At 39.0% G+C, this 21,293-nt stretch overlaps 4 protein-coding genes across 15 annotated transcripts in view; 3 read left to right on the top strand and 1 right to left on the bottom strand.

The window, feature by feature from the left end:
* The window catches only part of LOC146370454 (ephrin type-A receptor 6-like), a 176,807-nt gene extending 174,310 nt beyond the window's left edge, over positions 1-2,497 (top strand). The window contains exon 17 of the mRNA XM_084908633.1: positions 176-2,497. Coding sequence (XP_084764759.1) covers positions 176-290 — 115 coding nt within the window. The 3' untranslated portion in view covers positions 291-2,497. The remainder of the gene's footprint in view (positions 1-175) is intronic.
* A 95-nt stretch (positions 2,498-2,592) lies between these two features.
* Positions 2,593-6,051, top strand: LOC146370453 (ADP-ribosylation factor-like protein 6). Of its 5 annotated transcripts, none has more exons than XR_014797202.1 (8): positions 2,593-3,633; positions 3,848-3,898; positions 3,999-4,060; positions 4,173-4,241; positions 4,338-4,432; positions 4,803-4,932; positions 5,407-5,586; positions 5,873-6,051. XR_014797202.1 is itself a non-coding variant. In XM_084908645.1 (8 exons), exons 1-8 carry the CDS (start codon positions 3,511-3,513, stop codon positions 5,896-5,898), a joined length of 612 nt encoding a protein of 203 aa, XP_084764771.1. In that variant the 5' UTR covers positions 2,593-3,510; the 3' UTR covers positions 5,899-6,051. The 5 variants fall into 5 exon arrangements, 4 of the variants coding, with proteins under 4 accessions (XP_084764771.1, XP_084764773.1, XP_084764770.1 ...); XM_084908645.1 differs by having other exon boundaries at positions 5,407-5,462; XM_084908647.1 differs by lacking the exon at positions 3,848-3,898 and having other exon boundaries at positions 5,407-5,462.
* A 789-nt stretch (positions 6,052-6,840) lies between these two features.
* Positions 6,841-13,920, bottom strand: LOC146370452 (F-box only protein 47-like). The gene is made up of 11 exons (XM_084908648.1): positions 13,654-13,920; positions 13,268-13,477; positions 12,824-12,985; positions 12,618-12,694; positions 12,122-12,196; positions 11,664-11,772; positions 11,328-11,501; positions 9,960-10,109; positions 9,630-9,772; positions 8,786-8,945; positions 6,841-6,946 (listed from the first exon to the last, which is right to left on the bottom strand). The coding sequence occupies exons 2-11, from the start codon at positions 13,461-13,463 to the stop codon at positions 6,846-6,848; spliced, it is 1,347 nt and encodes a 448-aa protein (XP_084764774.1). The 5' UTR covers positions 13,464-13,477; positions 13,654-13,920; the 3' UTR covers positions 6,841-6,845.
* A 538-nt stretch (positions 13,921-14,458) lies between these two features.
* Positions 14,459-20,851, top strand: LOC146370451 (claudin-14-like). 8 transcript variants are annotated; one of them, XM_084908642.1, is made up of 5 exons: positions 14,459-15,551; positions 15,946-17,196; positions 17,276-17,339; positions 17,766-18,022; positions 19,056-20,851. In XM_084908642.1, exons 4-5 carry the CDS (start codon positions 17,789-17,791, stop codon positions 19,563-19,565), a joined length of 744 nt encoding a protein of 247 aa, XP_084764768.1. In that variant the 5' UTR covers positions 14,459-15,551; positions 15,946-17,196; positions 17,276-17,339; positions 17,766-17,788; the 3' UTR covers positions 19,566-20,851. The 8 variants fall into 8 exon arrangements, with proteins under 8 accessions (XP_084764768.1, XP_084764764.1, XP_084764766.1 ...); XM_084908638.1 differs by having other exon boundaries at positions 15,946-16,388; positions 17,110-18,022; XM_084908640.1 differs by having other exon boundaries at positions 17,276-18,022.
* The last annotated feature ends 442 nt before the right edge of the window (positions 20,852-21,293 follow it).

Below are 21,293 nucleotides of genomic sequence, written 5' to 3'. Positions count from 1 at the left end.
CATCTCAGTGACTGCAAATTTTGGTCGTTCTTTTGTCTAGTTGTATAATTTAAGATTAAAGCACATCTAATTGGTGACACGTGATCAAATAATTACCTTCAATGAGAAGTCCTAACACAGTTAAAGTGTTTTCTGCATGTGTCCTTGTGTGCTTGTGTTTCCCCTCTCGGCCTAGAGATGTGAGGCGTATTGGTGTGGAGCTGATCGGCCACCAGAGGCGAATCATCAGCAGCATACAGACCCTTCACCTTCAGCTACTGCACGAACACGAGAAGGGTTTCCATGTATAAGGACGCCCTTTATTATAACTTGGGAGGGACAGATAGATGGACCAGATGGAAGTGAGGTCTAGACCATATGACAGACAGTCTACAGCCTGTGCCAGGGTCTTAACCCCTCATACAGGAGGTCATTGGACAGACTACTCCAGCAGACTCTCCCCTGGTCTCCTTCACGTCCTATAGTAACAAACTTTTTCTACTATACACCCCTTACACAGTATGCCTGGTTCTTCCAGACTATTTCAGCCTGATAGACTGTTCAGGCTCTCCCAGGCCTTCACTTAGGGGAATGTAATGCCTTGTTGCAACAACAGTACTTTGTGTGTGGCGCAACAATATCTAGAGGTGTAGATTTGCAAATGTAATCTACTGATTCTTTTTCTTTGTATGTTCCTTTTTTTTCTTTCTGCTCTGAGTTATGTGCTCATGTAGCTGCTATCGGGTGTGCAATGGAAACATTTTGTCCTTTGAAAAAAAAAAAATATATATATCCTCAATATTTTTTATTTTGGAGTTTGATATTTTATCATAAAGGTTTATTTGGATTGCTTTAGTTACCCTCTCTCCAGAGAATCTGGTACACTAATACTTGAAGAAAGAAGCGAGAAGTTTATGAATGTTTAAAAGTGTATAGACAAATAATAATAATTATTATAACCTAATATGAATATATGTGCAGTCCTGTATGTGAAAGCCCTAGTAAATCTGGATCTTATTTAGATATTTGATTTTACAGAAAATTGGTTTGTTTGTTTGTTTTTTAATCAAAAACAGCAATACAGTATTATGCAGTCACCTCAGTATCTCAGAGAAAGAAGAATTGTGCAATGAGAGAACTCTTGTTGACATGCAAACATGAGGCTCACATAACACCATCCGTCAGTTTTAGTGTCATACCCAAAGCTTGCAAAACGGGATCTGTTGCTTTTAGATGAACAAAGTCTATCTGATGTGTTTTAGCAGCCAGTGTACACCCAATTGTGCGATCAGCCTGTTTTGTTTTGGGTTATTTATTTATTTACTTGGATTGTGAATGTCATACATTGCCTAAAAGTACACAAATCTCCACTGTCTTAATATATGAATGTTCACAGAGCTTAGCTATAGAGGAGAGACGTTTGGCTGGAAACTTAACAGGGACTTATATGATGAAATTCTTCCATGCCGTTATTGTTTTTGTTTTTTTCTTGCACACACTCACACAGACAGTACTGACAGAGGTTTGCACTTCAGAGACAAAGCTGATCCATGATGTCAGAGAATAGCTCATCTGGGGCGCAAGATCACCAGATGGAGTAATTGTGGTGGTGTAAAGATTGTGATATGGGAAAACTGTGTACATAAACATAGCCTAATTTCAAACTGGCAGTAGATGTCATGTTGTTGGATGTTTGCTATTGAGATGAACATTTTCTTCATACTCTTAAGTCAGCTGGGAATATGCAGTGGTGAAGAATAAAAGTACTTAGTTAGAGCTGGAGGCAGCAGAAGTAGCTAAAAGCTGGTTAATGGAAACCAGTATGAAAAACGTCAGTAGTCTTAGTTACGTGAGGTTAGGACAGATGTGTTCGCCAGAGAGGCTTAACGGAGACGGAGAGGGAGAACCAACATAAACAGCAGCATCATAACTCATCATGTGTCATTGTAACATCGACAGTAACAAACACAAATGCTCAAAAACACACAAACAGACACAGAATGCCTTACAGTCTGCGGACCATGCAAGCAGTTTATAAGTTTCAGTGCAGTCACAGGACCTAGCCATTAGTCTGAATTGTATGAGAATAACCTCCCATCTACAGCTGTGGGTTTTAATAAGAATTGGAGCTCAATGATTAATGTCAAGGGCAAACTGGATACAAAGATCTGTGCCTTTCGGTCACGGCGCAGTCATGCATCCAGGCCTTCAGGAGCAGGAAAGGTGCACGCACAGCACACATTCAAACGCGCACACTTTTGCACACACACACACACACACACAGACACGCTCGCAGTCACCGCCGCTCTACAAAATATGGGGAATATCAGATGCTGTTTGTTTAGCATGTTCTACTGCTGAGCAATGTTAGAACGTTCTTTTGTACAAAGTACAAGTATACTTATAATTCTTGTATTTTATTTTTCTATGATTTCCAAAGAGATGTTGTAGATCTTGCACACTGTAAGAGGCAGTTACAGCGAATATTTATTTGCAAATAAACATGAACAGTTCTGGCGGTTGACTGCTCATTTCATTTGGTTCGTTTTCATTCACTATCACTTGAATGAGACGCAGAGCGGCTCAAGGAAAGGAAAATGTCTCTTCGGTCAGACAGGACAGGCTGTCCTCTCAGTGACGATAACGTGATTTAACAAAGCTCAAGGACTAGGCTCCATCTCTCTAATCTGCGTTTAAGTTACTGTCAAATGTATGTGACTTTTCTCTTTAAACTAGGCAATTATCCTGACATTTTACAAGTACTGATAACCAAAAGATGGAGCTGTTGGACCACTCAGCAGCTTCAAAACTGTTATATGAGAAGATTAAAATATTAACTACTTAGATAATAATAAAAAATAAAGACTACGTGCATAATTTTCAGATTGGGTACGCTATATACTTTCTGCTGAGAGGTGTGCTCATTTCTGAATTGTTCCATTGAATGTTAAATTAATTAAAATTTACATTTCAGGTCTTAGAATATGCTTCTATATGAGAATAATGTGGCCAAATAATGTGAAATTTTAGATATCCTATTTTCTGTATTTTTTTCAACTACAGTATTCTCTAACAGATGGATTTAATTAGATTGTAAAGCACGACTGAGTTTGGCTGCCGTCATTAAGTGAGCAGAGGATGCTGATGATAAACTGCTGTTGTTTGCATGTGTTTTTGCACCTTCAAGGGGGGCCCAGATCTGAGGCGGGTGGGGGCCTCCAGAGAGGTAAAGCGTTTGAGTAATAAATCAAATGCATCAGGCCGGGGGGCCTGGGAAGCTCCATACTCCTCATGATCAGGTCGCCGGGTGGTTCACCGAGCTTAATTCGTCCTAATAGGATTACCTTGCACAAGCTGGGATGCCCAGGGAGCATCTCAGCTTGCGGCTCTATTCATGGCATGTACTAGGAACATTCACGGCTATGTTTATCATTATTTTTTGCTAGTCTGAACACATTTAATTCCCAGTAATCAGACCATCTATGGGGTGATGTGTTGAAAAATTAATTGGCATAGCATCAGCTGAGTGTAATGGGGTTGTTGGATAAACTGACGGGCTGGCTCGGCCTAAAGAAGAAAGAGGTCAACGTTTTGTGTCTTGGACTGGACAACAGTGGCAAAACTACCATCATCAACCAGCTCAAACCACCTAATGTAAGTTCATAACTGAGCTTCAAGAGTGAGGTATTTTGATATCTTTTTTTTAAAGTGGAACTGAGAGGCATTTGTGTTTATAGTCCTGTAGGCACAGAGGCTTCTAAGACATGTAAATCTTTTCTAAACACCTGCTAATTTGGTAAACACGCTGTACGAAGGCCTGTCACAATCTATATTTCGCTGCAGTCCTTCACTGGTTGCTTGTTTTCAGCATTCGAATCATTTAGGCCCATTGTCAGAAGAGTGGAAACATGTTAGTCAGGTAAAGCCCGTATTACACTTTAATTATGCTATTTTGTTGTTGACATACTTTTGCCATTACTTGTCTGTTTTTGTGTGTTTGTGCTCGGGGATGAATGCAGACACAGGCACAAGAAATCGTCCCAACAATTGGTTTCAACATCGAAAAGTTCAAGAGTTCAAGGTAGAATGCAATTCCACAATTTTACAGCATATTTAAAATGACTAATCCAGCAGGTTTTTATGATGTTAAGCTGTCTTTTTCCTCCTTCCTCTCTCCTCCTTTCTGCACGCAGCCTGTCCTTCACAGTCTTTGATATGTCTGGGCAGAGCAGATACAGGAACCTGTGGGAGCATTATTACAAGTAGGGCACACAAACATGAACAACAAGCCTTTTGCTGGTCAGATATTCAAACTTTCAAAACTGACACTGTACATTTCCTTCTCCTATCTTCTGTAGAGAGAGCCATGCCATCATATTTGTCATTGACAGCAGTGACAAGCTGAGAATGGTTGTTGCTAAAGAGGAGCTAGACACTCTTCTCAACCATGAAGGTACACAATCTTTGTTTTTAGACACATTTTCGACACAATTTAGTTTGTCCGGGTATAAAAAACAAAAGAAACAGTATATAACTGATGCAGATTGTGTGTACAACTTGTTTAAAATGCCTGAATTAAGAGGCCAGTTATCTAAACCCTAGTTAAGTAATATTTGCACCATTCATTATAAGCTTGAACTGATACATTTTAGTGGCTTTAATCTAGGTAGCATCAAGTAGAGTGATCATATTTGAAGATATCCTGTCCAACATCTAACACTATCTGTAGTGGAATAAAAAACAAAAAATCCCTCCTAAAAACTTTTTTCCCTCTGGCTCTTAGATCACGATAAACTGGTCTTGACATTTTTTCTTCTATGCAGATATCCGCAGCAAAAGGATACCAGTATTATTTTTTGCTAACAAGATAGATCTGCAGGATGCAATGTCTTCTGTCAAGGTCTCACAGATGTTGTGTTTGGAGAACATCAAAGACAAGCCCTGGCACATCTGGTAATTTATCTGCCACCCTGAGTTCACCCTGCTGAGAAGTAGCACGCAATAAAAACACCTCCAGAGACACTGTTGAGTAATTTGTTACCAAAGTCATTCGGGTGTTTGTAGTCTTCGAGGAAGTGCCCTTACTGAACAGAGCCAAGTCTCGTCACACCCCTATCTACTCCATTTTATTCTCCCCAAGTTACAGCTTGAAATCTTAAATAAAGATAACGTGTACCGTTTGCTCCCCGGCCACTTCCTGTTTATTTGATTTGTCTATGGTTCATGGGTTAAACATTACCGAGGGGCACGGCAACATGCCATCAGTGCGTATGTGTATGTGTGTGTTCCACCTGGTTACTCATTAGACAGATGGTAGAGTGATGGATTAAAAGCTTGACAGCTTTAAATGTCCAGGATCCAAGAAAAGTCATGAGAAAGTGAATGTGTGTCACAAGCAGATTAACTCCTGGACATCTTATTTTTCAGTGCCAGCAATGCTATCAAAGGAGAGGGCCTTCAGGAAGGGCTGGACTGGCTACAAGGTAAACTTAATGATGTCATACTGGGCTGAAAGAGAAAGAGGGTCGGAAAATTTAAATGTCAATACTTTCTGCATCTTGTAATAAGTGCTGTTGTTTTGTTCATACCCTTAGATCAAATTGCACAGTAAGTATAATTATGCTTTATTGTTGTGACGGTGTTATAAAACTGTGATTGTGATTGTAGAATGTATTTCTCTGTATGGGAGGCCAAATTAAAACACTCTCTGGGAAGTAAATCCTGTCTAAATCAGACCTTTCCTCCACTATGTGTTGTATTCTGTGTCCTGTTTCCATCCATAGTCCTCTGTAAATACCACAATTAGCTGATTTTCTGTTTAATAAAAGTTACTTTTTGTTTCCACACCCCTAGACAAAAAAGCCCAATCACAATTCTGTTTTCCTTTTGTCAGATCATTTGAAAACAGTGAACACATGAATGACTGAAATGGCCGTGACTACGGACAAAGGGGACGTGGTAACTGGATCTCATCATCTGGAGTATTCATCACACTTGATGTTGTAGGCCTTAAACTTACATGTTAAATAACCTACAAATTCCTGAGCACGCAATAACTCTAAGATCTACTTACCTTTGGGGGAAAAAAAGAAAAATATCAAATATATTCTGATTATTTAAAGCACTCCCTGATAGATTTCCTTGTTATATATCATTATGAGCACACTCTGTAAACTAAAAATAATAATTTATACTGTTTCTGTATACAGTACAATTTTTTTTTATTGAAGCTGCTTTTTTTATTGACACAATGCTTTCTTAATTACATCCTTTTTTGAAAACGCTGTCAATGCTGAATATTGCACTGTCTAATAAAAGCTTATTTGCTGAGTGTACACGGTGTTTGTAGCAGACGTGATACTGCCAGAGAAACTGAGACAAAATCAAAGTAAAAATTCCACTTTAATAAATTAGAAGCACAACGAACCATTTAGTCAGTACCACACTTACATGTCGTGCGAATAAATAAACTGTCAAATAAATAGTCTAAATAGTTAAAGTTAAATAACCCTACTGTAATGAATAAATATTAAATAGTATAATAAAAGTCAACTTCAAAGCTGTCTTAAGAACAAGATTATAAAACTTTGATACAAATATTTGTATAAATAGTGATATGATTTGAACAGCTATTCAAACAGATGTGTGTTCAATCTACAGGTGAAGGTTCAAATCCACCCCCAGCTTTCTGAGCGCCATGGCAACATCCTTTTGTTCAAGTCTGTCTAAATCTGAACTGATTTTACAAAAACCCATCACTCTCTATCATTCAGTTCATTCATTAAGCCCTTTCATTATTGACATTTATCTCTTCCCATGTCTTCCCTCGCTCCTCTGCATCTTGTCACTTTTAATATGCATGATTCCTATCTGAGGAACATGTGAAGAAATTTAGTGTGGAAGTGAGCACAGGAGTCCAGAAGGATACACAGGGTCTGGAAAGTCTCTCTGTCATCAAAGTGGTTCCCTGGAAAGAGATAAAAGCATTACTGACTTTCTATATCAGTCTAAATATGCTTCAGAGGTTCCTCTGTGGGGTCGTAAAGTGGCTGCGTTAAAAATAAATAATGTGGGAAGGGAACTACTGGTGTAAGGGATACAATTATATTAAATACACGTTCAGTATGCTGCTGAGTCTAGAAATGTCACTCTATGGCCTTTATTTAAAGCTACTGCCCGATCTTTTCAGTCCAGTCCATTCATTTCATTGCAGGGATTAATCCACACTTTCGTAGAGTAACAAGCGGGTCCCTCCAGATGTATTAGAAGCCATTAACACAGAGCAGAATTTAAAGGTTCACACAAGGATTTGCTGTAGGAGGGGAAAAAAGGAGGTGGAAACACATCCATCCCAATGTTTTCACTAAAATAAGGAAAAATAATAAGTTCCCTGTAAATGCCATCTGTCTGAGCTGTCACAAGTACACAGTCACACACACACACACACACACTTTCAAAACAAGCTGCTCCACCTGCAGACAAAATCATTTTCTCATCTACACCTTAACCATGCTTACACACACCCTTACTGCAAATGTGTTTCCTCTTTTTATGTGAATATATTAACTTTCTTGTTGTACATCTGAACATTTTTAAATGAGCACATTAACTTCCCAGTCTATTCGAACACAGCATGGGTGGTACAGGGTTCATGGATGCTTGTTACTGTAGTTTTCCCAGTGCTGCAGTTTTCTGCTGTTCCTTCATTCGATAAGGTTGAAATGACCACATCACATCATGGAAATGTTTTTAATTTTTTCTTGAGAGCTTAAAATAATAAGGCAACTGATCTTTAGGTCACCTCTCATCCAAAATGCTTCTTCTGTACTAAAATCAAATGGTGAAGAGCCCCACGAAGTATTTAAAGTGAGGATTTCCCCTTTTCAGGTGGTCCTGAGGGTTGTTGACCCACTATTGATCGTGTGAGTCGTCAAATGAGCCGAGGTGTGGAAGAAATGTGTGAATTATTACCATCACTGGGAAGCCATTGTCAGACTTTGCCCGACCCCATCATGTGATCTACTGAGGTCACCTGAGGCAAGGTGTGAATGGGGGTTGAGACGCCTGAGAATGGATCTTAAGGCTGCATTGTTGCTGGCTTATAGCTGGTGTCCTAAACCACCACCTCTGTTCAATTACAGTCATTCACAGTGGACATGGTCTCCTTTACTCCTTTCCGAAACCATCTGTCTTCTGATGTTCAAAATGTAAACATTAGCATCTTCGAAAGTCTCCTTTGTCCTTTAAGTGCAGGTGTACTGCTGAGTCCGGTTGAGGTGGGAAGCCTATGTCTGTGGAGCGTGTTTGGGAGTTTTATCCTTGGAACAAACCCGTGGGTTTTTTTAACTTGGACAATATAAAGTCTTTAGTTCACTGTAGCTGTGAACTGCCACTAAATAAATAAAATAAATAGAAATGGAACCTCGCATGACCACAAGCCTTCACAGTGGGATCTATGGTTTTTGTCTACCCATTAAGGTTTCCTTCAATCCATCCATTTCTTCTGCTTAACAGAAATGTGGTCATCCTAAGCGGACATCATTTTCCTCTGCAATGTTTAGTGATTCTTGCTGGAGAGCCAGAGACATATAAAGGCATATATAATGTCTCCAACAAGTTCAGAGTCAACCCTTGGGCCTCTTCCTAGTGGAGTTTACCCAGAACACCGCCAACATTAAGAAACTGTATTGCAACGGGCTATAGAAACAAAAAATAGTTTGCATGCAAAATTACAAAAGGATCAGGGCGACAGCTGGAGTGATGCTGTCCGCCGTGGTGGACAGAAAGCTAAGCTACGCAACCTCACCTGCTACAGAAAACTCAAAGAATTCCCGGGTGACTTCTGAAAATGTGTTTTCCAGTTGCTGGATGAAGTAGAACTTTTCCGGGGGCGTATTGAAGACCTTGCAGATCTCCTGCACCAGCTTCACCGCCCAACTCATATGATAGCCGTCCTTTTCACACACCTAATGTGAAGGCACAAGAAGAACACATTCAGCCAGTCTTGAATGATATAACGTTTCTGCTCTTCCTGTAATGATAAATCAAAATAAGCAAAGGTAAGATATTTTCAGTGCTGGGAATAAAACATAAAATTCAATTGGGACACTGTTAATAGGGACAACACTAATGAGCTCAAACACATATATATTAAAGTTGCTACTATTCCCCTATGGGGAAGATACAAAATAGCCAATCAATATTAGGACCATGGACAGAGCAAGTGATTCCTTTTGCTGTTTTTTTTTTTTTTTTCAAGAAAGAAAAGACAATAATATATAAGAATATTGTCTTTATATATTTTCTGTTTTTACATTTTGGGTGAATTTGGAGACAATTTTTAATTAAATTACATAGGGGGAAAATGATCAGGGAGTGGAGATCACTAACTCAGCACCCCAAAGCAGAAAGGTCTTACATTTGAACCTCGGCTCTTGTTATTTTTACACACAGATTTCCTTCTAATGTGGCTTTTGCAAAAATGGCAAGCTCGTCCAAAACTCACTATACCTTTAGTCTTACACATGCTGGTTCTGGCTCAAGCAACTGCTCATTCTCAGTTACAAGGCAATAATTTTCCAATATACCAACCTTAACTATAAACGAAGTATAAATACCTGAGGATAAAAGCAGGAAATTATTTCTCTCACCAGTATGATGTAGACGATGATTCTTGAGATCTCAAGGAGTCGTCCATTGAGAGCCTTGCTGGCCAGAACAGTGTAGCAGAGATTGCTGCCACAAAGCACCAAAAGACGAGCTACATTCTCCACATGCCACGGATGAGGAATGACTGGAGACAGCAAGGAAACAAATAGCCAGCATCTACAATCACTTGAGGGAGTCTATATGAGATTTTTCTACTTACAATCATTAAACTGAAATGTTTTACATAGATTTGAAACAGATCCTTTATTCATCTTATTGCTTGGGAATCTGTAACTCCCGGTGTGCATCTCTCTCTTATTCATCAAACGTACCAATGAGCTCCTCCATGATTGTGATCATCGAGTCAGTGCTCCAGCCTTTGACTTGTAGGTTGCCAAAGAGCAAGAGGATGGCCTTGGCTAAGTGCCACAGAGCGGTGTGGGGAAGCCCCCTCTCCACCAGATCCTGCCAGCCGAGTGTACCTGCATGAAGAAGTACACCTCAGTTATTTATCATTAAATGCTGCACACTACTTTATAGTGGTGCAACGGGTCACGGTTGATCCGTAATCCGAACCGATCCCACTCCATGGTTCGGCATGCACGTGATCCGAAGATTCGAAAAAGAAGAAAAAAAAGTATGTGTATGGTGCGCGTGGTGGATCTGTCAAGCGATAGTTATGGCCAGCGCTAGCGGTCCAAGTGGAGGAGCAGAGGAAATTGCGGTATTTAAGCAGCCCTTTGCTGCCCAGTCCGACCGTGCTAAAGCTATTACAAAAGCTATTGGGGTGTTTAGCTGCAGACGGGTATTCTGTTGTGCAAAACAAGGGGTTTAAACTATGATGAACGTGCTTGAGCCACGCTATGATATCCCGTTGCACGTCCACTTTAGTGGCAAGATCGTTCCAAGCATGTATGAGCAGGAAAAGTTTAAAGTTATGGCTGAACTGTCCCAGGCATCTTCTGTTGCCCTAACTACTACAAATGGGTGGACCTCCAGGACAATGGAAAGCTACGTGACCGTGACAGCTCATTATATCACAGCGGAGTGCAATATAATGAGCGGTATGTATTATTGTAGGGCCTACCTTCCAATATAAAGCGCCTTGAGGCGACTGTTTTTGTGATTTGGCGCTTTATAAATAAAATTGAATTGAATTGAGTGGTAGATACAAAGACCTATACGGCCCTAGATTGAACCATAATTTTTTTTTTTTAATAATTGCGTGGAATGAGTCTTGAGTTGAATGTTTTTAACAGGCAAAAAAGACTTCAATAAGTGAATAAGTAAACGTTAATTTTTTGTCTTTTTTCTTTTTTTGCTGATCTGAAAATTGATCCGATCTGTGACTTAAAACTGTGATCCAATCCGAACCGTGAGATTTTTGATCCGTTGCACCACTACTACTAAATGATTATGTTAAATGTCAAAAATTGTACTACACCAGCATAACCTACTCAGGTCTCCTGTGCCACCTCACAACACTGAAAGTGGTTTTCTGGTTCTCTAATTTTTATGCTTTGTTTAAAAAAATAATTGCTGACACTTTCTCTGGAGCAATAAGCCCTTTTTCAGGTTAAAACATGCTAGAATTTACAAAGCTGCACTGAAAATAACAGGATGTAGTTATGACTTTAATATGTTTCCATAATGTCGATACTATCCAACTGCATTAATATTTCAGTAATACGTTATCTCACCCTCAGGCAGCAGAGGACCATAGAGGATGAACAGTAAGTGGGCCTGACTGACCAAGGGCCAAGGCTTCAGGAGTTGCATCAGCCAGAAATGACACTCCGGCTGGTTCGGCCACGGGTCCAAAAGAACCTGACGGCAAAATAGCCGCAGCTGCAGCTCCTGATACCACTTCACACCTGGTAATGGACATACAAATTTATCCATAACTCCCGAAGACCATCACAAAAGACACAGGCTCAGCAAGAGGCTGTAACTGAACATAGGAGCATTAGCCATGGATTGTTCTCAGCATCATATTTCTGCTTTGTTCTCTGGATAACTCACACACACTCACACACCTGGTTTTGCAGTGATGACTCCTTCAGTTTTTTGCTGCAGGTTTGTTAGATCACAGAGGAAGTTGAATACTCTATGGCACTCCAGCTCATCCCACCCTGCAATCAGAGTCTGTAAAAGAATCAATAAAACACCCCTCAATATTTCTATTTCTTTTTTACAGATATTTTTTTAACACCAAGCTGAAAAACTAAAGACAAAAATTAATCACACCAAGCTAAAGATTTCCTTACCTAAAGTACTGTGTTTTTCTCTTACTGTTTATGCTATTATTACTACCTGAGCAAGACTGCCTATTGTACAGTAACTTTAGGGTGAGATCTCTGTAACATTGTTATAGTCTTTGTTGCTAAAAAGTTTATCTTTTGCATGTTATCACATTTTGGGCCTCTGGTTGGTTATTTCCTTTTATTAGATTCAGGTTTCATAAACATGAGAGTCGTTACATGAGGGTCTTCACCTGGAGGAAGACTCCAAAGCTGGAGAAAGCAAAGCAGTCTGGTGCTACACATTTCTCCAACAGGAAGCAGGGAACCTGAAACACATCAAGACAACAATAAGAGAGGCTTTTTTTCCAACGATATAAAGTGGGATTGCAAATATTCAGTTAATTGTTTTTTTTTAACATACTGCATTAACTTTTCTGCAATAGCAACATTTCATATATGTTTAATACATGTAGACAAATTAGGACCATCATGCTAAATTATATGTAATATTTAATTGCCTGACATCATACATATAATTATTCTTAATAAACCTGTTAAAATGCCACCATATTGTGCTGCATAAAACAGCAATGCAATCAAAGTTTAATTTTTTTAAAACTTTTGCAACACATTACAAAAACCAGATGTATTGTTGCCTTCACTCATGAAAATGAAAAATAAATGTAACTCATTTAAAAAGTTACAGTATTCTGTTCTAGCCTGACATCTCACCTGCCCCTTTCTTACCTGTGAAATCTTGCTAAAGATAAACTTTAACCTGTCCTTTGTGGGTAGCAACAGGGTACACCTCTTGAACAACACACCTAAGACATCAAACACGAGATCACATTACCATTCGATGGTATGTTAAATAGTAGCTGAGGCTGTCAGAAATACATGTGGCACCTTAAAAAGCAGCAAGAAGAGCTATACTAAACAAAACACTGAAATACCGAGGTCTCTGTAGTGTCCAATGGTGGATTTCTGTTCAATGCGGCTGGAGTGGTGAAAGCTTTGGAGGATCATTTTATTCTTCCAGGCCACAGTGGAGATGTAGTCTGCAATATATCTAGTAATTTCCTTTGATACCATGCTGAACACACTGATCTCCAGCACTGTAAAAAACACAAACACATTTTCATCGATAAAAAATGCAATTACATCAGGACATTCCAAAATGGAGCTATTATTGCAGAAAGTGTTGTAAAAGTAGTGCTTAAAATTACACATAAAGACACATAGTTACACATGTATGTTGGTAAAAGCTTTTGTACCTCATATAAGTTATACAAAAAGGTCTGAGCTGTACCCAAAAGCCCCTTACAAAATAACAGAGCTCCTATTATATATTAATTGGGGAACAGTGTTACAGGTACAAAATAATAGGTGAAACTCACCAGACAGTTTGTCTAGGATCATGTCAAACACCTCTGCAGGGATCCTGCTGAAGAAGCTGGTGCAGCTAGTGGAGCACTGGCTGCGGGTCATAATGGTCCTAGAAGGTGTGGGCCCATTACGGTTCTTCTTGTAAGGTGTATGTGTCTGTGAATACTTACCAACATTTCTCAGTGGCTTCCCTCTGACCATTGTCATCGCTGGCTAAGTGACTGTCAAAAAGATAAGCAAATATGACTGGGAAACACTCGGCTAACACAAAGTCAGCTAACATAGTTAGGTAAAAGTAACTCATAAAACTACATTTTCATCAACTTTGAGCCTCACAAGAGTCACAAATTCAGACACAGAGTTAACAGGGCTACAAGCTGACATTACAAAATCTTACCTGTGCAAATAAAACCGTGAATAGCAAATCCTGGAAGTAAAGGTATTGGCAGCTAACCTAGCTGCTTTCTTTAATGACACATTAGCAGACAACGGCGCGAAACTGCCCCCTCTCTCTCTCTTTCCTTTCATCTGTGCGGTAGGGATGGGAAAATATTTATATCCTTAAGTTACAACACGTTTATATATATATGTTACTAAATTAAGGCTAAAAAGAAAGCAAATGTCAGCACAGACTGTAAGTAAATCAAACGAAAAAAGAAAAAAATAATAAAATTGCTCATTGAAAAACAGTAGCAGATAGCTAGTTGTAGCTAATAGCTGGGTTAGCTGTTATCCCAGAAAGCCATAGAGACTTTTCCTCTATGGTGTTATTAAATAATGAAATAAGGTATTATTAATGTTTAATACATAATAGTAAGATAGTTGTTAAATGATACAGTCAGTTCTTTTATATAGCCTTTAAATAGCCTACATTCAGTTCCAGATTTTATGTATGTTGTGTGGCATTGTTCCATTACCCGATTATCAAGCCAATAGACCCTGGGTGTCAAATATAAGGCCCGGGGACTGGAATTGGCAATGCATTGTGGCAAAAAGTATTTTGTGATGTCTCTGTGTTTTTTTGTTTGTTTGTTTGTTTTTTTTGTGGGGGGGGGGGGGTAGTATGTTTACTTGTATTAGTAAATTGACTTTCGAAGACTAAATATATACACATATATAATAAATACATTATCTCACTATATACTAGTGAGTTTTTCAAAATGCGTCCACGGTAAAAATGAAAATAAAAAAATGTTGATTTACATTTTCTGTAAATTAACAGAAACAGTCTGGGATACCAGTACTGTTTCTGTAATTTTACACATTTCTAAAAATTTAAGCCCAACAAGTCATGGTGACAAATTAAATTTTTTCTCATATTAAGATATCTCAAGGATTACATATGTAGATAAACCTCTTTGCACTGACAGAAGGGTGAGTTTCACTGGTCCATCACACTTAAGATCAAAGTGGGAGGTATGTGGGCCACAATGTAAAATAGGTTAATATCCCTGATATAGACCATATTCACAACAGACATTTTGACATGTCAGGAAAGCAAAGTGGTTTTATGTTAGTTTAGGTGTGGCCCAGTGCTAAATGGAGTTATCATTTTCATGCTAACTAATTGTAATGCTTTGAGAAGCCACAATGTGTGCAGTAAATACAGATTTGTGACCTGAAAGACCCTGTATGACATCCACACCAGTGCTTTTTTCCCATTATGGTTTGCTGATAGAATTTATTGACCTCACTTAACTCCCATTATTGGTCCAACCAACCTCAACCCCCATATCAGAGGTCTAATCAGCCAAATGGCCAAAACACCTGTGTCTATGTGTGTGTTTTGTGCATAAGCAGGGGCTTTTAGATATGTGACTTTGTAGGCTGTTTCGTCGTTAATCCACATAAAGTGTGTTGACAAAATATGTGTGGCACAGGCAAGACCAGTTTAAAAAGAATGCCCTGTACTACACACATTACCCTCTAGCACTTTGTCCAACAAACCACCCGTGCTCAGCTGCTAATCACAGGATTATTCTGCTTAACTAAGATTATTAAGTGTTCCACATTCAAATGGCGTCTCCCACAGGCAGACCTTGGAGAGGATCATCTCTTCACTATAGAGCTGTCACAGAGAGTTGTATGAAGGGCCCAGGGGACAGACTTGGAAAATGCTCTTGTATACCAAGAGGATGTCACGCCAGGTTAAACTTGGGACACAGAATGAGGAAAAGCATGGAGAGAGAAGCTCAAACTTCAATGAATTCACCAGCATTTCCTGGATTGCCCTACAGTATGTACAAGTGGAGTTATTGTCCACTAGTTTCATTATTATTCATGTTTTGTTTTCAGGTAAGTTTTTTTTCTTTGTTTGTTTCAGACATTTTAGTTAAATCTTCATTACTTTCTATTATTAGTTTTATATAGGCTGCAATACACAGATTTATATAAGCCAAAGCCTTCTCATGCTGGTAGTGTTGACTAAATCTAAATAAATTTGCTGTATGTTTTTTGTTTATTTAAGGTAGCTAAATTACATCTACACGTCGTTTTAATTTTAGTTAACTAAAATTACCTAATGTGCAAGTCAAGTATTTAAAAACAGTCTTAATTGGCTGCAGCTTTGTTTTGTCTCTTTAAATTGCTTATAATAGCAGTTAATAAACATTAACCATTCCTCTACAAGTTTGTTGTTGGATTTAATTCTGTATTCATTTATTCTTGTTTTTATTATTATTATCAACAGATCTGTAGGTGCAGAACTGATTTACTGAGACAAAAACAGCACAGCCAGCGAAGACAATGTCTGTTCTGTCTGCCTCAGCTTCCCTGCCCTGCCTCCAGGTCCACATTTGACATTGGCCCTGTTTATCTGTCAGGAGCAAGAAGCCAGCAGCGGGACTGTCTCTCATGTCATCTCTGACATGATGCTGCCGACACTGACAGGGATAATGCCGATGATGATAATGATGAAGATGATATCTAAAACAGGCCAGTCACGCAGCTGACAGTCCTGCATCGCACAAACACAAACACACATCCACAGATTGTTTGTCCAGACGAGCAGAAACAGAAGGAGCTGGTCAATGTGGAGTCAAAGGCCCTGTTTATCTGGAAGTACATCTCTGCATCTCAGGACGAGTATACCATCTGGACACCTGTGATGATGGTCCTGTAGTCCTCTTATTGGTGAGTATTTAAATGTGGAGACTGTTAAGTAAATGTTAGAAGTACAGGTAAGGCTACGCAGCAGTCATTGAGTGTTTTATATTGTAAGTATTGCAGTGTGGTTTGCAGAGTAGTCAAAGACTAAACTGGACTAATTTCAGGGCAAGCAAATTTTAAACAAGACACAGCTTTGCCTTTGTTCGCATTGCTTAATTGTTATGCCTTCAGCGTAGTCAATCATTAAATAAGGACAAGGAAGCTTGTGTGTATGTGATATTTTAAGAGGCTCCGGCAGTGCCAGGTCTAACACTGCACAATAATCAGGCTTCATAAACAGCTTCTGTTCTCTGAGGAATTCAAAACAATGGGTCTGTATAAGCACAGTTTGGTCTTTGGTGTGAAACTTAAAGTCAGTTTTATTCACGCGGGAGCAAAAAGGCACCCTTAATTAATAGTATTGTTGGTCCGTTTATTTACCACATTGTATTATTCAGAGACATAAAGTCTAGGGAACAAAAGTAAATGATTAAGCATGGATGTTTTTTACCTTTTCACACTTTTCACGTAGGGGATCTGTAGTTGTAGCCTACAGCTGAATGTTATGGTGTTTTTAGGGCTCAGCATGCATTTGCAAATGTAAAACTAAATGCCAAAGGATGTCAGGTCAGAAATTTTCATTGAAAAATAACATAATTTGGTCAATTATTACAACAGCATTCACTGCTATCCTCTCTTGTCACAGTTTGGGGCCCAGCGGCTGGAGGCTCTGTCAGCAAGTCGTTCAGTCCTTCGCTTTCAAATACCCTGCAGAGCTGTGAAAAATTTCAAAGTTAGTGGCTTATAGCGGTGCTTCTTAGCTTGGGTGGTTTCTGTAAATGTTTAATTTCCTCTCTCTCTGCCTTCTTGAGGGGCGGCGAAGAGCTTAACAAATAGACTTCTGTGGTTTGCCCTCCAGAGGAGAGCGTTAAACAGGTGAAGCTGAACACCGCACTCATTAGTTACACATGCAGTCACCTGCCACTCACCAGAGACGGATGCCAGAATACTGAAAGTTTCCACAGCTATTTGTGCCCACACTCGGGAGAGACACTTGAGGAATGACTCAGACTCTGTGACTGGATGTGAGCTCAGTGGAATTACTGTACTGCTGGGAACCATTGCGATAAGAGGAGTAATCCAGCCACATTTCAGCCTGCGGGACAGTCAGTAGTTTTGTTCTGAAAGTTTTCTTTTTAAGTGGCATGTATTTAAATTGGTTTATGTTTGCTGATTTTTATGAAACATCTGAATTCAATGCAGTTGTCATCGTGTTTTAAGGGACATTGAAATGCTGCTAACTGCCTTTTACTAGAGTTTATATATTTTTACTGACGGTAATTTCATACTTTGCCGTTTCAGGATCTCTCTGAAAGGAGCCGATCATGGCCAGCATGGCGCTTCAGCTCCTTGGCTTCTTCTTAGGATTGCTGGGGTTTACAGGAACTATAGTTGCAACCCTGCTCCCTCACTGGCGCAGCAGAGCTCATGTGGATGGTAACATTATCACAGCCACCGGGTACATGAAGGGCCTGTGGATGGAGTGTGTCTGGCGCAGCACTGGTATTTACCAGTGCGAGCTGTACAGGTCTCTGCTGGCGTTGCCACCCGACCTGCAGGTACTACACGAACACCAACATGTAGAGAAATGAGAAGAGCAGAAATCTCAAAACACATATAGGGTGATTATTTTATTTATTTATTTTTTCATAATAAGTTATCTGAAAACCTTATTAGTTTAGTCGATCATTATGAAGTAAGCATCTTTTTAAAAATCCTTTTTGGAATTCTGACATCTCATAAACAAAGCCAGTTACTAACCTATCATATAATAATATAAAATCATTAACTTAAATTCATTTGATAGCAACCGTGCATGTTAACATAACTCTGTAACTCCAATACACAGTTTAAATTAGCATGCTGCACAGAAACTATATAGCTATATGGTTATTTTCCACCTTTACACCCAGTTAGGCGTTTATGTGCACAATGAACAATTTAAATATGAAGTTTTCAGTTTTCATTAATTATCAGATTAAATGCTAATGAAAATAATACTTATAGCCCAACTCATTAGTACATATTCACTTTTAGAATAAAGTTTTAGGATGGGCAGGTAGGTGGAAGGTCAAGAAGCCTGTTCTTTTAAGGACGCTTGAATATTAAATCTATGTTGCTTTAATCACTTTACACTCCTGGATTTTATTAATATAATAAATAGATTATACTACCTATCTATCTATCTACATATATATATATATGTGTGTGTGTGTGTGTGTGTGTGTGTGTGTGTGTGTGTGTGTGTGTGTGTGTGTGTGTGTGTGTGTGTAAATATAAATATTATATTATTATAGATTAATATCTATGAATATATTTTCTTATGTGAGTTTTTAGTCATCCTGCTGTTATTATTAAACTCAGCATACTCACTATTCAGAAAAACATACATAGTCTCAATTTAGTGTAACATGTTGGATATTTATTAATAGGGACGGACAATAACTCTTAATATAGGCTAGAATATGAGTGTTTGCACTTATTAAAAAGCAGTATATTAATTGACAGGTTCATTGCCCAGACCTGTTAAAGTAAGAGTTCATTTATAGTCCAAAGTTTAATAGTTGTCTACTGTTTCCCTCTCCACATCAGGCTGCCCGGGCGCTCATGGTAATCTCCTGTCTCACCTCAGTCCTGGCATCTCTGGTCTCTGTAACTGGGATGAAATGTACCCGCTTCGCCCGGGGTTCGTTGATTAAATCTCCCCTGGTCCTGAGCGGTGGGATTTGTTTTCTTTGTGCTGGGCTCCTTTGCCTGGTCACCGTGTCCTGGACCACCAATGAGGTCATCAAGAATTTCTACAACCCATTAATTCACAGTGGAATGAAGTATGAGATCGGACTGGCTGTGTATCTCGGATACGCCTCGGCCTGTCTCAGTCTGGCCGGGGGAATGGTGCTTTGTTGGAGCAGCAGTGGTGACAGGTCACGGCAGAGTCCCCCCCATACACAGAGGGGTCAGTCATCACATCTTCCCCCTGTCTTCAACAACTTACATCCGCCTGCTCCACCCTACAGGCCCCCCGAGGCCCTTAAAGGCAACCATGCTCCCTCGCTTTGCTCCGCTTCCAGCAGTGGCTATAGGCTCAATAACTATGTCTAAGACTAAGAGGAATACTGAAACAATAACTGTGAGACGACATGGACCCTTTTTTCAATATTTTAAATTTTTTTGTCCTGCGTACCCATAAAAGGATATCAGCTGGAAAAGAGAAGGCCCCCATAATGCAAAACACCAAAGTCAGATTTGAACAGATATTTGACTCAGTCTTTCCTCTAACATAAACAACCAAGAGCCTTGGCTAGTCTTATGAAGCTTTAACCCAGTAAGGCTTTTCCTATGCACCTGAAGGACCAGAAGGTGGCACTGTTTTACAGGAAATCATCACAGAAAAGACGATATAAATGATATTCCATGTTCTTTGCTGTGACTCTCATGTTATTGGATCATTTATCTGGCCTTCTTTCTAGATCTGATTTAACTCTTTCTGAAAGGCAGTTCCCTTTAAAGAAAAAGATTTTATGTCAGTACTCAGTGTTTTAAATGATTTTCATGACACTGAAAATAAAACCTGACACTATAAGTATTATTACTAGTGTAAGCATCCTCTGATGAAAGGGACTGGAAAAGGCCGTTGCAAATTTATGATCACAAGTGACATTTTTACCTTAAAACCATGTTTGTAAAATAATAGATTGTTAGAAGTTTAACACCCAGAAAACCTTTTTTGTATGTGTTAATGTCTGTGAAGCTCCATTAAAATATAATTTCAATGTTTTTTTGCCAACTTATTCTCAGATTTGCGTAAATCTTGACGAAGCCACTGGATGGCGACAAAGGTCTTTTGAAAAGGCATCCCAAACCATTTTTGAAGAGCTGCTTGTATTTATTTAGTCTGCCTTGTTTGGTGTACTGCATAGGACACCAGTTGCATCGCTACATCTGAGCACTTTTTTTTTTTTTGTTTGAATGGCTCTGACATATTGTGAGTCATTAGCCATGTATGTGGAATTATTACCACCTTGTGGAGCTTTTCTGGCTGTCTGCCTACTGACATGTAACACTGTGGACATCTTTCTGAGGCTTATTAGTTGGAAAACCCTCCAATTAGAGCTGCCCTCTTTCTGGCAGGCTGTCAGACCAATGACTGTATAAAAGAGCCACCTAGGCACTAAATGAGAGGACATGTCACGATTCAAGGAAGTGACTTATCTTATTTCAGCAATCAGACTAGTCGTTGTCATCATTTACATCAATTAGATAAATTACATTATGCATTAACGGTAAAAAAATCTATTTAATGCCATAAAACTATAAGATTATTTACATTAAACCTTGTTGAACTGCTCCAGAAAAAGGGATAAATTGTATATCTATAGGAATTATTTGCTTTGAAATCACAGGTTAAAACATGAACTGTACATTGAATTGGGCCAAAGATTTCAATGAGCAAAACAGTATGGTAATATTAAGATCCTGGGCATGTGCAAGATATATAAAAACTCTGTTTTGAATTTATATCAGATCAAACTTATTTTATTTTGTTAAACAAGATAACTTTATTTCCTCCCTCATTAAAACATTACAAATTTAAGGCACTTCTTACATCAGTGAAAGCCTTTCTTGGTGTATGTGCAATACAGGCTTTCCCTGCTGTACTGCTGCTTTCACGTGCACATGTTGAGTTCAGCTTCAACAACATCATTTTTGAAATTAAACATCTCAGAGAAGTACTCACCAAAGCAAATACTTTTTTTAAAGGGGGCGATTTAAATATGATTTAAACCACCTAGAAATACGAAATGTTAGTTCAGCACCATGGACAGTGGA

The sequence above is a fragment of the Perissodus microlepis genome, chromosome 16 (assembly GCF_051167445.1).
Source record: "Perissodus microlepis isolate ML-2025 ecotype Zambia chromosome 16, ASM5116744v1, whole genome shotgun sequence".
NCBI lineage: Eukaryota > Metazoa > Chordata > Actinopteri > Cichliformes > Cichlidae > Perissodus > Perissodus microlepis.
This window is presented reverse-complemented; position numbering and strand designations above follow the sequence as displayed.

Excerpts from the sequence above, each read along its gene's own strand:
- LOC146370452 (XM_084908648.1), bottom strand. The coding sequence starts at position 13,463 with ATGACAATGGTCAGAGGGAAGCCACTGAGAAATGTTGGTAAGTATTCA. Across the intron at positions 11,773-12,121 it reads GCTTTGGAGTCTTCCTCCAG|ACTCTGATTGCAGGGTGGGA; the intron begins GTGAAGACCCTC and ends ATTCTTTTACAG. Across the intron at positions 9,773-9,959 it reads AATCATGGAGGAGCTCATTG|TCATTCCTCATCCGTGGCAT; the intron begins GTACGTTTGATG and ends TGCTGTCTCCAG.
- LOC146370451 (XM_084908639.1), top strand. The coding sequence starts at position 17,789 with ATGGCCAGCATGGCGCTTCAGCTCCTTGGCTTCTTCTTAGGATTGCTG. Across the intron at positions 18,023-19,055 it reads CGTTGCCACCCGACCTGCAG|GCTGCCCGGGCGCTCATGGT; the intron begins GTACTACACGAA and ends TCTCCACATCAG.
- LOC146370453 (XM_084908644.1), top strand. The coding sequence starts at position 3,511 with ATGGGGTTGTTGGATAAACTGACGGGCTGGCTCGGCCTAAAGAAGAAA. Across the intron at positions 3,634-3,847 it reads ACCAGCTCAAACCACCTAAT|CATTCGAATCATTTAGGCCC; the intron begins GTAAGTTCATAA and ends GCTTGTTTTCAG. Across the intron at positions 4,242-4,337 it reads CTGTGGGAGCATTATTACAA|AGAGAGCCATGCCATCATAT; the intron begins GTAGGGCACACA and ends TATCTTCTGTAG.